At 37.3% G+C, this 17,186-nt stretch overlaps 1 protein-coding gene across 1 annotated transcript in view; it reads right to left on the reverse strand.

Moving 5' to 3' along the window:
• MED13 (mediator complex subunit 13) overlaps positions 1-17,186 on the reverse strand; it is a 110,663-nt gene that overhangs the window by 64,237 nt on the left and 29,240 nt on the right. Inside the window, exons 4-8 of the mRNA XM_030297000.1 lie at positions 13,683-13,828; positions 12,452-12,649; positions 10,466-10,660; positions 9,731-9,893; positions 9,428-9,538 (exon numbers count right to left, since the gene is read on the reverse strand). Coding sequence (XP_030152860.1) covers positions 9,428-9,538; positions 9,731-9,893; positions 10,466-10,660; positions 12,452-12,649; positions 13,683-13,828 — 813 coding nt within the window. The remainder of the gene's footprint in view (positions 1-9,427; positions 9,539-9,730; positions 9,894-10,465; positions 10,661-12,451; positions 12,650-13,682; positions 13,829-17,186) is intronic.

Consider the following 17,186-nt stretch of genomic DNA (forward strand, 5'->3'; position numbering starts at 1 on the left):
CATTAAAAAACAAGCAGTAGGTTATTCCAATGTAGGAATAATCCCTTCACTGATCATCCTCTCTTTGAATACTTTCAATGACAAAGACCACATTGATTTATAAGGAACGGCATTCCCGCCATTGTCAAATAGCTCCAGTCGAAAAAAGAGAAAAATTATATATATATACATGGATATATATAATATGTGTATGTATGTGTGTGTGTGTGTGTGTGTGTGTGTATTTTGGGGGGCGCCTGGGTGGTTCAGTCAGTTGGGCATCTGACTTTGGCTCAGGCATGATCTCACAGTTTGTGAGTTCGAGCCCCGCATCTGGTTCTGTGCTGACAGCTCGGAGCCTGAAACCTGCTTCAGATTCTGTGTCTCCCCCTCTCTCTGCCCCTCCCCTGCTAGTGCTCTCTCTTTCTCGTTCTCTCTCAAAAACAAACACTCTCTCAGAGAGTGAGAGAGAGAAAAGAGAGGGAGAAAGTAGGGGAGGGGCAGAAAGAGAGAATCTTAAAACAGGCTCCATGCTCAACCTGGAGCCTAAAGCGGGGCTAGATCTCAGAACGTTGAGATCATGACCTGAGGTGAAACCACCAAGAGTCAGATGCTCAACCTACTGAACCACCCAGGCACTCCAAAATAGTAATTTTAGATCAATCAAATTCAATAAAATGTTAACATTTTTTCAAGTTTTTCAGTAAAAGAAGAGGTCTAGATGAAACAAATGTAGCAAGTAAATACGGATGGCTGATAGACAGGAGAGCACTGTCCAACTTTCTTACTTTTCTGCACATCTGAAATTTTTCACAGAATAAGATAGAACTAAAATGCAAAAAATAATAAAATGGAAATAACTGGAACAAGATTGAACTGTCCCAAAGTCCTTCTCTGTTCCATAATGAATATAGGGATACAAAGATTAGCTTTAAACTTCATGGAAAGCAAATGAGATAAATGTTTGATTAATTAACAAAAGAATTAAAATAATTTCTCAGCCAGCTGTAAGAAAAAAAGAAGACAGTCAACAATAAAAGCAGGAAAGGGGAAGGAAAGCAAAATAGGGTGTGGGGGAAGCAGAATAAGAAGGTAGGAATAGATAGGTATATTGTGACAGTTATTATTCATTTATTAATTATTCAAATATTTTAGTGTCTACTATGAAAGTCTTCAAAGTATGGTCCATGAACTCTTTCAGGGTTGTATGGGGTTCAAACCATCATCATAATAGCATAAGACATTATTTGCCTTTTTCATTATGTTGATATTTAACAATGTTACAAAAGCAACGGACAGTAAAATTTTTGGCAACAGATCACGATTCAAGGCAGTGGTACTATTAGTAGTAGTACTGTGTATTCTTTACCACTATACACTCATGTTTTTAAGGCCAATTTCACTTAAGAATGTCCTTCAAGAGGGGTGTCTGGGTGGCTCAGTTGGTTAAGCGTTCTGACTTCAGCTCAGGTCACAATCTCGCAGTTCGTGGGTTTGAGCCCCACATCGGGCCTGTGCTGACAGCTCAGAGTCTGGAGACTGCTTCGGAGTCTGTGTCTCCCTCCTCCATCTCTGCCCCTCCCCCGTTCACACTGTCTCTCTCAAAAATAAATATATTTTTTTTTTCCAACGTTTATTTATTTTTGGGACAGAGAGAGACAGAGCATGAATGGGGGAGGGGCAGAGAGAGAGGGAGACACAGAATCGGAAGCAGGCTCCAGGCTCTGAGCCATCAGCCCAGAGCCTGACGCGGGGCTCGAACCCACGGACCGCGAGATCGTGACCTGGCTGAAGTCGGACGCTTAACCGACTGCGCCACCCAGGCGCCCCTCTCTCAAAAATAAAAAATAAAAACATTAAAAAAAATTTTTTTAAAGAATGTCCTTCAAAAGACAGTAAAAATGATTTTTTATTAAGTTTCAATCTCTGCATACACAGCTATTTTTTTTTAATGTTTATTTTTGACAGGGAGACAGAGTGTGAGCAGGGGAGGGGCAGAGAGAGAGTGAGTCACAGAATCTGAAGCAGGCTCCAGGCTCTGAGCTGTCAGCACAGAGCCCGACGAGAGGCTTGAACTCATTAACCGCGAGATCATGACCTGGGCTGAAGTCAGACACTCAACCGACTGAGCCACCCAGGCACCCCTGCATACACAGCTTTTCATATTCTACCTAAAGAAACAGGAGGGGTGCCTGGCTGGCTGGGTCGGTAGAGCATGCAACTCTTGATCTCAGGGTCATGAGTTGAAGTTTCACATTGGGTATGTAGTTTACTTAAAAAAAAAAACTCAAAAGAAACAGAAAATACACATAAAGCATTTCTGCTACATATTATGTTTTGCTTTTGAGAGAGAGAGAGAGAGAGAGAGAGAGAGAGAGATCGATCATGAGCTGGGGAGGGACAGAGGATCCAAAGCAGCTCTGTACTGACAGCAAGAGAGCCCTATGCGGGGTTCAAACTCACAAACCGTGAGATCACAACCTTAGCCAAAGTTGGATGCTCAATCAACTAAGCCACTCAGGTGCCCCTCTGCTACATATTATAAAATAATGGCTGATTTATGGAAAAGCCTTTATATAAGTGAGTTGTAAGCTCAACTAGCCATTTTTTTCAAGGAACGCTACTTTCATTTAGGGGTGCCTGGGTGGCTCAGTCGATTAAGTGTCTGAATCTTGATTTTGACTCAGGTTGTGATCTCCCAGTCTGTTAGTTTGAGCCCTGCTCTGCGATCTGCGCTGACAATGGGGAGCCAGCTTGGGATTCTCTGTCTCCCTCTCTCTCTCTGCCCCTCCCCTGCTCATGCGCTGGCTCTCTCTCTCACAAAAGAAATAAACTTAAAAAATGCGGTGCCTGGGTGGCTCAGTTGGTTGTGCATCTGACTTCAGCTTGGGTCATGATCTCACAGTTTGTGAGTTCGAGCCCCACATTGTGCTCTGTGCTGATAGCTCGGAGCCTGGGGCCTGCTTCAGATTCTGTGTCTCCCTCTCTCTCTGGCCCTCCCCCACTTGTGCCCTCTCTCTGTCTCTCAAAAATGAATAAATGTAAAAAAAAAAAAAAAATTTTTTTTTTAAATAACTATTGACTGATAAACCTTAGTTAACTAGATTTGGTTATTTGGCAGACTTGGTTATTTAGGTCTCAAAATGAACAAAATGAGTTTGTCATTTTAAGGAAGAATAATAAAATGTGAGCTTTTAAAACAAGATTTTGAATTTGGAAAACTGTATCTGCTATAGTAAGCTTCACAGCTTTCCATACTGAAAAGATATTTCTGGTGAGATCTCTGGTGATACTAATGAATGTGATTTTTTTCTTTTTTTTAACACTGTAAAACAAATGTGCCAACACTCAGGATCTGCATAATGCCATGAATTGGTATTTATTTTCCAAATGATAAATGATGTTGCAAAATCATGCATAAGTAAAAGATCCATTAGTTATTATGCAGTACAAGGATTTAATTAATATGGCTTCAGATTACACGTGAGAACTAACCTTTAAGAAACTACCATTTGTCAAATTTTGGTGTAGTATCGAAGAGTATCCACAATTACCTGAAAAAGCTACTAAAATACCCTTCCCCTTTCCAACTGCATAGCTACATGAGGCTGGATTTTCTTCACGTACTTCAACTAAGACAATATACACAAAAGACTGACTACAGAAGCAAAGGAGAATCCAGATTATCTTCTATTAAGTTCAACACTGAAGAGATTTGCAAAACTGTACAACAGTGCCACTCTTCTAATTTTTGTTTTGGAAAATACAGTTGATTTCTATAAAAGTATTTTATTTATGTTAATATGTACTGGTCTTACTGTTATTTTTTTTCAATAAATTTAATAGAGCTTGGAGCACCTGGGTGGCTCAGTCATTTGCATGTCTGACTTTGGCTCAGGTCATGATCTCGCTGGGTTTGTGAGTTCGAGCCCCACGTTGGGCTCTGTGCTGACAGCTCAGAGCCTGAAGCCTCCTTCAGATTCTGTGTCTCCTCCTGTCTCTGCCCCTCCCATGCTCATGTTCTGTCTCTCAATAATAAATAAACGTTAAAAAAAAATTTTTTTTAATAATAAAATAAATAAATAAATTTAATAGAGCTTTAAAATGGCGGGGGGTGTGGGGAACCTGGGTGGCTCAGTTGGTTAAGCGTCCAACTTCAGTTCAGGTCATGATATCACAGTTTGTGAGTTCAAGCCCCCACATCGGGCTCTGTGCTGACAGCTCAGAGCCTAGAGCCTGCTTCGGATTCTGTGTCTCCCTCCCTCTCTGCCCCCCCTCCCCCGCTTATGCTCTGTGTCTGTGTCTCAAAAATAAACAAAACATTAAAAAAAATTTTTTTTAATTTTTCTTTTTCCCTAAAACAGGAGCGCCTCAGTGGCTCTGTCGGTTAAGCATCTGACTTCAGCTCAGGTCATGATCTCAGAGTTCGTGGATTCAAGCCTTGCATCAGGCTCTGTGCTGACAACTCAGAGCCTGGAGCCTGCTTCAGATTCTATGTCTCCCTCTCTCTCTCTGTCCCTCCCCCACTTGCACTTTTTCAAAAATAAAAACATTAAAAATTTTTTTTTGATATTGCTAAAATAGATATAAGTAGATATAATCCACATAAATAAAAGCACTTTGTGTCCTCAATAATTTTTGAGAGCACAGATGAGTGATGAGACCAAAGTTTAAGAATCAGTCAAGTTACACAAGGCATTAAGGAGAGATAGTATCTCCAATAATCTGAGGTGAACTATATTCCAAGTATATAAGGGATACGAAAAGTACACAGCCATAAATTCATTTACCCTTCTATAAGGGTAAGAAACTATTAATCTGGGACAAGAAACTATTAATTTGGGATATATACGAATAGTAGTGACTCTCTAAAATTTTGGTAACATTAAGTCACAGCCCCTTTCTTCTATATAGACCCTTTCCTTAAAGCTAGTCTGTTTTAGAGAGCAAATGAATTTCATAATAGAACTCAACCAATTTGGGGAACTGTCCTAAAAAAAAAAAGTTGTGTTTTTAAAGCAAAATTCAAGATGATCTAAAGAATGATCCCTTTAGATTCTTTTCCTATTGATTAACTCCCAGTAGTTCAGGAAATTTATTTGGAATTTATTGTATTACTTTCTATTTATATAGCTTGCTAAATGCTTATTTTCTCAAGAACATTCTACCAGACTAAAGCTTAATTTCAATAAATGTGTAATATTTAATCTCATTAATAACTGAAAAATGCCAACTGAAGCAATCTTGTGCTTTTTGCTTACTATAAGAGCAAAATATAATTTTGAGGACAGTTTCTCAGATCAGTGAAAAGCACAAGAAAAAACAGCACTCCTATATGTAAAAAGTGGGAGTAAAATGGTAGGATCTTCCTGAATTCACAAAAGGGTTTAAACAGCTCCCCCCCACCCCCCAGCTCTGTATCACACCACCCACCTCATTTTTTTCCTTCCTAGCCCTGCATCACTCCTAAATTTTTTTAAAAAATTAAAAATTCTTTTTTTTTTTTTTTAAGTAATTATCTATCCCATTAATGTATAGGCTTTGTAATAGCAGGAGCCTTACTGACTAGTGTATCTGAGCCTAGGACATCTCCTATCATAGAATAAGTGTTTAAAAAAATCTAATAATTAATAGTCAAAGAAGTATTATTTTTATAAAAGTAAACACAAACTTTTTGAAACAACTTATTTGTCCATCAAATCCAAATGATTAAACACACCATGGGGTACCTTCCATTCAGTAAAATACCAAGAAATTTTTTTTTTTAATGTTTATTTTTGAGAGAGACAGAGACAGAATGCAAGTGGGTTAGGGGCAGAGAGGGAGAGGGCGACACAGAATCCAAAGCAGGCTCCAGGCTCTGAGCTGTCAGCACAGAGCCAGACGCGGGGCTCCAACTCACAAGCTATGAGATCATGACCTGAGCCGAAGTCGGATGCTCAACTGACTGAGCCACCCAGGGGCCCCAAGAAATTTTTAAAAATAATATGGCAGATCCACAAGTAACTAAAATGGAAAGACTGAAGGTACATTAAGTGAAAAAAAATAAGCTGTCAAATACATCAGTATTACATTTGTGTGTTGAGAAGAAGAACACATACACACATAAAACTACAGAAAAACCACGGAAAGATAATACCTTATTGGCAAGTAGTCAATTCTAGGAAGAGGTAGTAGAGAGATTAAGAGTGGTCATGGGTAACTTCTTCTCTATTTAGAGGGTTTCGAGGGTTTCTATGACTTCTAGGACTAGAAGGACAGTAACATGAAGATAGTATCCATCACCAGATCAAAGAAGCCTGGGATGCTGTTACAACATTAGTGGGATCTGCTCAGTGGACCACGGAAGACGAGGCTATTAACGGGTCGCAGAACTGCTGCTGGAATGGACTCAAAAGAAGGGTGGGGAAATATGCCGGCTTCTTTCCTCATTTCATGAACCAATCTTTTGTTAGTGCCTACCTTAGCCAAATCCAGAAAACAACTGGGCCTAGTCAAATCATCACTTTAAACTTATACAATGTTATTTGTCATTTATAGCTCAATAAAGCTGGGGGCAAAAAACAAAAAAAAAAACAAAAAAAACCCCACCATGTAAAAAGCAAAGGAGCCTAGGAAATGTAACACCCTGCAATACAGAACAGAGTAGGGAAAAGGCAGGGATAGATCTGACAGCAAACTGGCTGACTAGCACAGTCAGTTATCAATGTGTGCCCTACTTCCTATATTCTGTGGCAGCAGATAATACATACGGTAGCTCAAAATCTACTTTAAGTCTTATTGAAGAATTAAATAAGAGAACCTGATTTGAGGGACGTGGAGGGGAATTAGAAGTACGGAATACAATAGGGGGTGAGGGGTGGGGGTAAAAGATTAGAAACACTGTTACTTCCTAGAGGGGCAAATTTACCAAAACAAGTCACATGTATGGATTATATAAAATTTCATTATATCAATTCCCTCTATGCCTGGGAAGAATTTCTGGAAATATGAGACAAAGTTTTTAAGACATAAAAGTTCAGCTCAGAGACCAAGAATTAAATTTATACTACCAACCAATACGCATTTTGAGTGTCTTCTTCTAAAACCATTTTTTAAAAAATGTGTATTTATTTTGAGAGTATGCATGTGTGAGTGGAGGAGGGGCAGAGAGAGAGAGAGAGAGAGAGAGAGAGAGAGAGAGAGAGAGAGAGAGAGAATGAATCCCAAGCACACTCCACACTGTCAGTGCAGAGCCTGACAGAGGGCTCAATCCCACGACCCTGAGATTAAGACCTGAGCCAAAATCAAGAGTTAGACGGTTAACTGACTGAGCCACCCAGGCAGGCATCCCATTCTAAAACCATTTTAGACAAATATACCTAAAACCCACATCTTTCAAAAAGAATAAAACAAAAGTCTAGGTCAGCAACTAAAAAAGAATTGCTGCTTGATAAAAATGCCAATATATGGAAAGAAAAGCCTAACTTCATTCAAGCACTTTACACTTTACTGGTCTTAGACCAGAAATTGGCAAACTTTTCCTATAAAGGACCAGATGGCAAATATTTTAGGCTCCAGAGGCCATATAGTCTATGTTGCAACTACTCAATTCTGTGAAAGCAGCCATAGCTGACATGTAAATGAACAGGTGTGGCTCTGTTCCAATAAATCTTTACGGACATGGGGCGCCTGGGTGGCGCAGTCGGTTAAGCGTCCGACTTCAGCCAGGTCACGATCTCGCGGTCCGTGAGTTCGAGCCCCGCGTCGGGCTCTGGGCTGATGGCTCAGAGCCTGGAGCCTGCTTCCGATTCTGTGTCTCCCTCTCTCTCTGCCCCTCCCCCGTTCATGCTCTGTCTCTCTCTGTCCCAAAAATAAATAAACGTTGAAAAAAAAAAATTAAAAAAAAAAATAAATAAAATAAAAAATAAAAAAAAATCTTTACGGACATTAAAATCTGAATTTCATAGAAGTTTCACATGCACAAAATATTCTTTGATTTCTTTTCCATCTATTTAAAATGTAAAAGTCACTCAGCTCACAGGCCATATGAACAGGCAGTGAACCTAATGTGACCAATGGATCACAGTTTGCTGATCTCTGGTATCAGACAAATATGTGATGGAGCTCTACATTTTAAGACTAGGTTTGGGTCTTTCAACGTTTATTTATTTTTGGGACAGAGAGAGACAGAGCATGAATGGGGGAGGGGCAGAGAGAGAGGGAGACACAGAATCGGAAACCAGGCTCCAGGCTCTGAGCCATCAGCCCAGAGCCCGACGCGGGGCTCGAACTCACGGACCGCGAGATCGTGACCTGGCTGAAGTCGGACGCTTAACCGACTGCGCCACCCAGGCGCCCCTAGGTTTGGGTCTTAAAACCACCCAAGTGGCTGTGGTATTTAACCATTTTAAACTGTTAAACAAGAGCTAATCTGTCCATATTTTTATTCCAACCTATCAGCAACAGAAACAAGTTTTTAACAAAGTTGTCAGACATTACACAGTCTCTAATCCAAAGAATCTATGTAAATACATTTAATCTACACAAAAACATACCAAAGCACTTCAGAGTCTGTCACAGTAATCAAACAGAGCTAATATAAGAAAAACCTTGGCCCTAACATACAAGTATTCCATTCCTTTGGCTCACATCTGTGACAAAAGAGTGGCTAACTATTAGCTCACAAGTTCTGGTAAGGGATGCCAATGTCATTATTATTATTATTATTTTTTACAAGACTGCAAACGCATCTTTCATATTAGAATAAATTAATAAACTTTAGGCAATATAATCTGAAAACCTCTGATAACCAAATCTCATCAAAGTTTCCAATATATAAATACAACTGCCAAAAGAATTCCAAGTTCATCCATTCTTCTACCAATCTTTAACCAATACAGTCTATTAGAAAGCTTGTACTTTTATAGTACAGCTTCAATCCCTTGCAGAATCGTTTTTTCTGATCTTATTTCAGCATTTCTTTCACATATAATTTGCCCAAAAGGATGTTATAAGAAATTTCTGCACAAAACCCAAAACCATATTTACTATAAAAAGGATCGCAGAAACTTTCATCTAGTGTATCATATATCATCTTTTTTATGAGAACCCATGGGAGAAATTTCTCCAGCCCAGTGCCATCTATGAACTCTTTTCAAGAGACTTCTGTGCTTTTACCTTATCGATACTATATATACCATAATCCAGTATAAAATTCTCTTTTATTTAGCTGTAAAACCAAGCCTTCACAGTTCAGCTCTGGTAAGGACTATGGCATACATTTGTATGTACTTGCATAATCAGTTCCAAATTATTAAATTTTTTTCCCCTCAAATTTTCTTTTGAAAACAATCCTAACACACTATGTTTAGGTAAGCTAGCTAAAACTGAGACGTATTCAGTAGCATAAGAAGCTACAACACACAAATATATAGGCATCAATCAACTGGGGGGTTGGGGGTACTACCTCAAACAGCTGCAATTTGTTCTTTGTGTTGCTTCTACAAAATCCCAGGATGCTATTTTATCAGGTATCTCTTCTTCAGATAGACCACCTGATGAAGCTGAATATTTCCTCCTAAGATTTGAAATTATAAAATTCTTTAGAATTCATGAAGTTTCCCATAACCGTGAATTAAGCATTAAAATTGAATTTTTAAAAAGTTTTTAAATTAAAGCCATACAAACGACTGTTTATACTTTAAACATCTTCTATTTATAAAGTAACTACCAACATGCAATTTTTAAACTTGAAAATGAAAACACATACTTGTTCTGTGCTCTGTTCATATTGCACTCTTGCCAAACTCTATCCACCACATGATTTGCTAATTTTCTGGGTATTTTCCCACCATGGTGGCTAGTACTATCAGAGTTGAAGCCATCAGATACTGAAGAAAATTTGACCCACTTCTGGGCTGACTGAGGATCAACTGAAAACAAACCAAAAAGAATAGGCTATAGGAGAATAAAAGTAGATTTAAAGTAACATTATTTGTGGGGTTTTTTTTTGTTTTTTGTTTTTTACTTGTTAATTTGTGTTACAACATACTCCACTGTTATCTGGTAGGTCTACTTATATTTTGAAGCAAAAAAGCATGCTCCTCTACTTAAAACACAGAAAGCTAAAAATCCGAACAGAGGATGTAAACTTGATGGTAGTGTTATATCAGTGTTGACTTTCTGACTGAGGATTAAATGGTAGTTATATAGGACAGTGTTCCTACATTTGGGAAATACAGAGTACTTAGGCGTAATGGGGCATCGTGTCTGTAGCTCATTCTCAAATGGTTCAGAAAAAGACCAACGATAATGAATGTATATATACAAAAAGGGTGATGGAACAAATGTTTACAGTTTGGGAATCTGAATGAGGGAGTTCTTTGTATTGTACATGCAAACTCTTCAATAAGTCTCAAATTACTTCGAAACAATTTTTTAAATGTTGATGTATTCAAAATAACAGATACGTAACTAGTGCTAATCAAACAGATCAGTACAATACCTGTTTGGACTTCCTCAGGAGATGTAGGTGGTGTAAGAGTAACTGAAGACATAGCAGGATCTCTTGTGGAAGCAGGCACTTGGTGGACACCCAAGCAAGTAGCTGAACAATGAGAGGATCCCACAGAGCTAGGAGTGGGAATGTCTGACTGAGGGACTAGAACAAAGCATGCTGGGTAGATCATTCGGACACCAGCTGAAAGGCAAAAATAATAGGCAAGAAAATCAATTACCACTGTGACTGTAGTGGGATTAGTTTCACTCAGAAGTACTGTAATGGAAAAGTACATATGATTATATAATGTTTAAATAAAATTAAAATATATTTAATATATTTTTATAAACATATGCTCCTTTTGGCATAAAGTTTTTCTGGAATAAACCAGGAGAAGCTCTTAATACCTTCAATGGTTACCTTCAGTAACCTAGAAGAAACTTAGAAGAAAGCAGCTTTCTCTTTTCATTTTTGGATTTTCTCACCATGAGTGTTACTTTTAAATCTTTACTTGCAAATTTGACAAATTATATTGCGTACTACTTTTAAAGAATTTTTAAGTTTAACAACAGGTAATCTGGGCACTCAATAATGGACCAGGGGCACATGGGAGGCTTGTTCAGTTAAGCTTCCAACTTTGGTTCAGGTCGTGATCGCATGGTTCATGAGTTCAAGCCCCATGTCAGGCTCTGCACTGACAGCACAGAGCCTGCTTTGGATTTTCTATCTCCTTTCTCTGTACCTCCCCCACTTGTTCTCACTCTCTCAAAAATAAACATTAAAAAAAGGAATTATGGGTTGATGGGGGGTGGGAGGGAGGGGAGGGTGGGTGATGGGTATTGAGGAGGGCACCTTTTGGGATGAGCACTGGGTGTTGTATGGAAACCAATTTGTCAATAAATTTCATATATATAAAAAAAATAAAAAAATAAAAAAATAAAAAAAAAAAAAGGAATTATGGGCCATCTTCTGCTTTCTTCTTTATATATCTCTTTTTATGAAAACCTAATATGTTTATGCTTTGTTTCTGGTTTTGTCACAACTACTCTGGCAGAAATGCATTTATTGAAATTCAATACTGGTATTCTTTTTATTTAAAAAACTCAAGGCAATTTTCATATACATAACATTCCCATAAGACTCCATTAAACACTGTTGCAAACTCTAACACTAATTATCTGCTCAATTATACATTCTCCACAACCTCCCATCTTCATCCCATTGTTAGGCTTGGCTGTGTGACCTGCATGCAATATAGACCAGACTCCAACAGAAGCTTAAAACAGAAGCAGCCTCTCTTTTTTTCTGCCCTTTGCCTCAAGATTAGCATGTCCCAAATACAGTTTATCTTGTTAATCTGGGTCCCTAAATGAGAAGACACAGGGTAGAGTCAATATGAAAAGAGTTGACCTGGGCAGAGCAGATCAAACCCACAAGTTCTTTAGGTACATTTTCTACCTTTTAAAAGTTATCAGAGGCAACAGGTTTAAGAAATGTGAAAATACTACATAACACAGGTTGTCAACTTTCCAGCTTCCAAATGTTATTTATTCACAATTATTTTCTTTGCAATGATAAGCTTTGCAAGCTTACCTCTAGGTGAAATATGTTTCCTTGCCCCAATGACTTTGGCATGGCAAAGTGACTAGTTCTGCCTAATGGAGCGTGAGCAAATGTAACATACATCATATCCTAGCAGAAGCTTTAAATACACTTACATGATACACTCAGTCCTTATTATTCCTCTGTTCTTGTAAGAACAGCATGTCCCAGATACTGGGTACTCATTGAACCTAGGTTGCAGAATGAGAAGATACAAGGAGCCAAACCACAACCAAGCTGCAGTCTTTATGTAATGTGAGGAGAAAATAAAGGAGAAATAAATGTTTAATGTTGAAAGCCACTGAGGTATATGAATTATTATTCAACAAAATGTAACTAATACATATAGTCACATATTTTTCCCTTAGAATTAATACTCAGAATCCATACCAACAAGAACTTCTACTGCAGCTAAAGAATCATCTTCCCAATCCATATCTTCCTGTTTTTCTTCAGACATCTCCTTTAAGCAAGATGAGATAGGATAGAACTGTTTCCATTCACCAATCAATTTTTTTGTAGCTGAATCAGACATCTTGAATGCTTGTCCTGTGAGTGTGCCATTTAGTCCAAATGGGCTTAAGATTACTAGAAACCCAAGAGACATGAAGTAAGTAACTAAAGACTGTTACACCAAATAAGATCACACAGAATAGTCTGACAAGTAACTGTGCAATTCTAAAAAAGAAAAGGAAACCCAAAATGATCATTCCAGAGAAAATTCACTGTATTTCATTATTGTGAAGATAAACCACAATATTGAATTTATTATAAAATCTTAAAATTTAGGGGTGCCTGGGTGGCTCAGTCATTTGAGTGTCTGACTTCAGCTCAGGTCACGATCTCACGGTTCGTGAGTTCAAGCCCCGCATCAGGCTCTGTGCTGACGGCTCGGAGCCTGGAGCCTGCTTCAGATTCTGTGTCTCCCTCTCTCTCTGCCCCTTCCCTGCTCGTGCTCTGTCTTTCTCTGTCTCTCAAAAATGAATAAACGTTAAAATAAAAATTTTTTTTTTAATTTTAAATCTTAAAATTTCGTTCACTCAAAAATCTCACATAGACAGAATTTCAACATGAGTTGGGGATATATGTACATCCTTCAACTTCTCTTGATTTCTACTAAGAAAGCAATTTGAGAAAACAAAACAGTGTGTGTGTATACTTATTATGTACTGCCACGTAAATTTTAAAAAAGGAAATACTAGGCTTAGAATTAAAACAAGAACACACTGCCAGTCCTTAAAAATAAATCAGCAATCGTGTATAAATATTATTAAAGTCCCTGTGTACCAACATTAAAAATGGCTTATGTGACTGCACACAAAAGATGACCTTGAAAACATGAACACGTATATCTGCTAAATGCTATTTAAAAGAACACTTTAAAATATACTTTCATGTACAAAAATTTTTTCAAATAATATTTGTAATTAAAAAACTTGCTTCATTGACTTGTTTTCACTGACTTAAAACTCTAATACGGAAGAAGAAAATAAACTACATTAGAATCATCGCTAGGCTAAAGATCAGGGGAATTCTCATTAATTCCAAAATTTAAGATTACCAACTATAATAAGAATTTTCCTGAGGCAAATGAAATATCTAAGCCAATAAAATAATCTACCTTGAAATGGACTATTAGACTGTTGAGCAAGGGTGATATGCTCTTCACTAAGAAGGTATACAGGTTGATGTTGGTTAATTTCCACACTGGTACAAACATTGCTGTCTCCATGCAAGAAAAAGGTGAAAGAGCAGGACAAGTGTTCACTAATAAAGAAGAAAAAGTTATATTTTAGTGATGATTAATAGCCAAAAAATAAGTTAACTTGCTTTTCTTTATTAATAAGTTATACTACAAAAACGCACATTCTCTTTAACCCAGAAATTCTACTTCATCATCTGAAGGGGAGAAAAAAAACAAAACAAAAAAAATCACAGATATGAGCCAAGATTTAGTTTTAAGAAATGTTCTTCATAGCACTGTTTACAGTAGAAAGAACTAAATAAAGGAATCAGTAAACAAGTTAGGTACACCCACACATACCATTATAATATAGCCACCAAAATAAGTATAGGTGGAGTAAAAGGGGAGTGAGTTTAATGGAAAGGACAGGCTACCAAAATGGTATAATCTCAATTTTTTAAGAAAGGTTCCCTCGGTGAAAAAAAATCTAGGCGTGCAATAGAATTAAGGAAGACCTAATTTTTATTTTTGTTTATTTTCTCTTCTGTATGAGAAATTAAATACAACTATATTTTCTCATTTTTTTATTTCTGAAATTGGGCTGCATACCATTAGTCAAGCATTTAATGTACTGCCCTCCCCTGACCCCCAATGATAAGGTACTTTAAAGCCATGATGGGTCTCACAATTGAAGGCATCCTAGAATCAAAGTTATATGCAGAACATCTTATGATATTTAGATATGGCTGGTAAAATGAAAGTTCCCAAGAGGAAAGCACATGTATCCTTATGATAAAACTTAGAAAGGTCAAATGGCCCAGAAGAGGAGACTGTACATTAAGACAAATCCACTTTTCTTATTTCTTCTCCACACATTTATCTTAAGAATTTGTCTTAAAGAACTAGTTCTTTAAAATATAACCATTAATAAACTAAAAACCTGTTGTATATTTCTATAAACCCTCTTGAATTATTTCTGGACAAGTCAAGGACACAATAAATTAAGTTATATTAAAAGTAATAATAGAGCTAAGAAAGTGGGAAAACAAAAAGTCAGAAGGAGGTGAAGAGTAACGCAGAGCTGATAATTTCTTCATTACACACACACACACCCACCCACCCACCCACCCACCACGGAGGCAAAAGATTGTCTGAAGCTGATAAAAATAGCAAGAAACTGAAATTTAAGCATATCACTCAAGTTAAAAAGATAACCAACAGAAAAACTGACAAAAATACAACTAATAAAGCAAATCATCTTTCATGGTAAAGAATCAGATACTGTCTAAAGTTAGTTAATCAAGGCCTAGAGGTATAAGCATCGCTGGAATTATGGCAGTAACCACCAGAAGTAGTAAGCAAAAAAGTTAAAACACGAAAAATAGAAAACTAAACCTGGTTACTTCCAGGGAATTGTACTGTTTAAATTATATTAATTTTACCTTCTTAAAAATTATGAATTCTACAATGATTACTGTATCTTTCCCCACCCCAGTAGCTTCTGTTGCTTTTTTTTTAAAAACAAATTTATTTTTGGAATAACTTTAAGTTTACTGAAAAGCTGCAAAAGTATCACAAAGAGTTCTCATATACCCTTTACCCAGTTTGCCCTAAAGTTAAACATTTCACATAATCATGCTACATTTGTCAAGCAGGTAATTAACGCCAGTACATTAATTCCAGTCATTTTGGATTTTCCACTTATGGCATTTTTCCTTTTCAGGATCCAATCCAAGATACCACACTGCATTTAACCTCCCTCCCCTGCCTTACTGACACATTATTGATAAAGCCAAACAGTTTTTTAACAGGAAATAAAAGTATCTGAACTATTTTAATAAATATATTAAGCTTGTTTCTCATCTGACTGAAAGACTAATCCTATTGGAACAGCTACTGCTTGAGTAATTACAAAGCCTACAGACATTTGCTTTGGAGTAAGAGTAAAATCTAAAATAATCACCAAGATAAGAGTCTTAACTAACTTTGAGAACTGTCCTTCCAAAGGCAGACCGTTGCTAATGCCCATTTAAAGTAAACTCAATTTTATTATTGCTTTCCAGCAGTACTTTCCAGCACTGGTAAGGTACCTATACTGTAAAACATACAAAAAAACCTACCAAACATAAACCTAACTCCAAATGCTTAAAGCACCCACCCACATTCAAAAGAACTCTGCATTAAACTTAGTTTAATATTCAGATCTAAGCTACCAAGTGAAAGCAAGTATTATTCCTTTATTCAACAAATATTTTATGGCTAAGCACATGGCACTATGCTAAGCACACATTTAAGTTATGCTAAGTGCTATAAAAAAAGGTACAAGATGCTATGAGAATGTCTTAAGACCTAGATAATGAAAATAAACTTTAATTCCTAAGCAGAAAAGAATCAACTTGGTACCCTGGGTAACAACATAAAAGTTATTCTTATGTTTCATGGTATCTATTTCTTCCCCAACCTCATCTCTTTACTAGTCTTCCTTTATAATACTTTCCCTTCTCCCTCAACTGGTCTCTCTGCAGTTCCTTAAACATACCAGGCCTTTATACCTACTGTTACTCAATCTGAAACACTCTACACATCTACATTCACCTTCATTAAGTTTTTTGTTCAGATACCTCATAGGTGCAATCTTCACTGACCACCCTACTTTAAACTGACCCACAATTTCTCTTCTGGGATTGATTTTGTTTGGCTAAGAAATCACAATCTAACGTGTTACACAGTTTATTTCTTATAGTCGTCCCAGAACATAAGCTCTAAAGGAGGAAGAATTTGTCTCCTTTGTTCAATGTTGTATCCTCAGATTTCAGAATAGGTCCTTAACACATAGTAGGTATGCACTAAATACTATAGGAGAAATTCTGTATCTGAGCTACTTATTTCTTTTTTTAAAAATATTTATTTTGAGGGAGAGAAAGAGCACGTGAGGGAGGGGCAAGGAGAGATGGAGAGATAGAATCCCAAGCAGGCTCCACACTGTCAGCACAGACGGACACAGGGCTCCAACTCACGAACCACAAGATCCTGACTTGAACCGAAATCAAGAGTCAGAGGCTTAACCGACTGAGACAGCCAGGCATCTCCTGAACCACTCATTTCTAATCAAACATTCCTTTTCTTATCAAGTCTGTACCTATATAGCTGTCCAAGCCAGACATGTAAATCACACTAAACTTTTCTTTTTTCCTAAACTCCCTATAATTAACTAAACCATCAGCAATTCCTACTGATTCTATTTCTTTAAGTATCTATGATTTGTCAATTGTCTTTTTAAGGTCTGAGTAACTATTAAAATCTCTAATTTATCTTTTCACTGCTGCCAGCAATCTTCCTAAAAATTAATTCTGATCACGTAACTGACAGGCTCAAAATCAATAGTTCCCCAATGCCTTAAGGACTGAAAACAACAACAAAAAAACACCTTAGCACAGCACT

The sequence above is a fragment of the Lynx canadensis genome, chromosome E1, assembly GCF_007474595.2.
Source record: "Lynx canadensis isolate LIC74 chromosome E1, mLynCan4.pri.v2, whole genome shotgun sequence".
NCBI lineage: Eukaryota > Metazoa > Chordata > Mammalia > Carnivora > Felidae > Lynx > Lynx canadensis.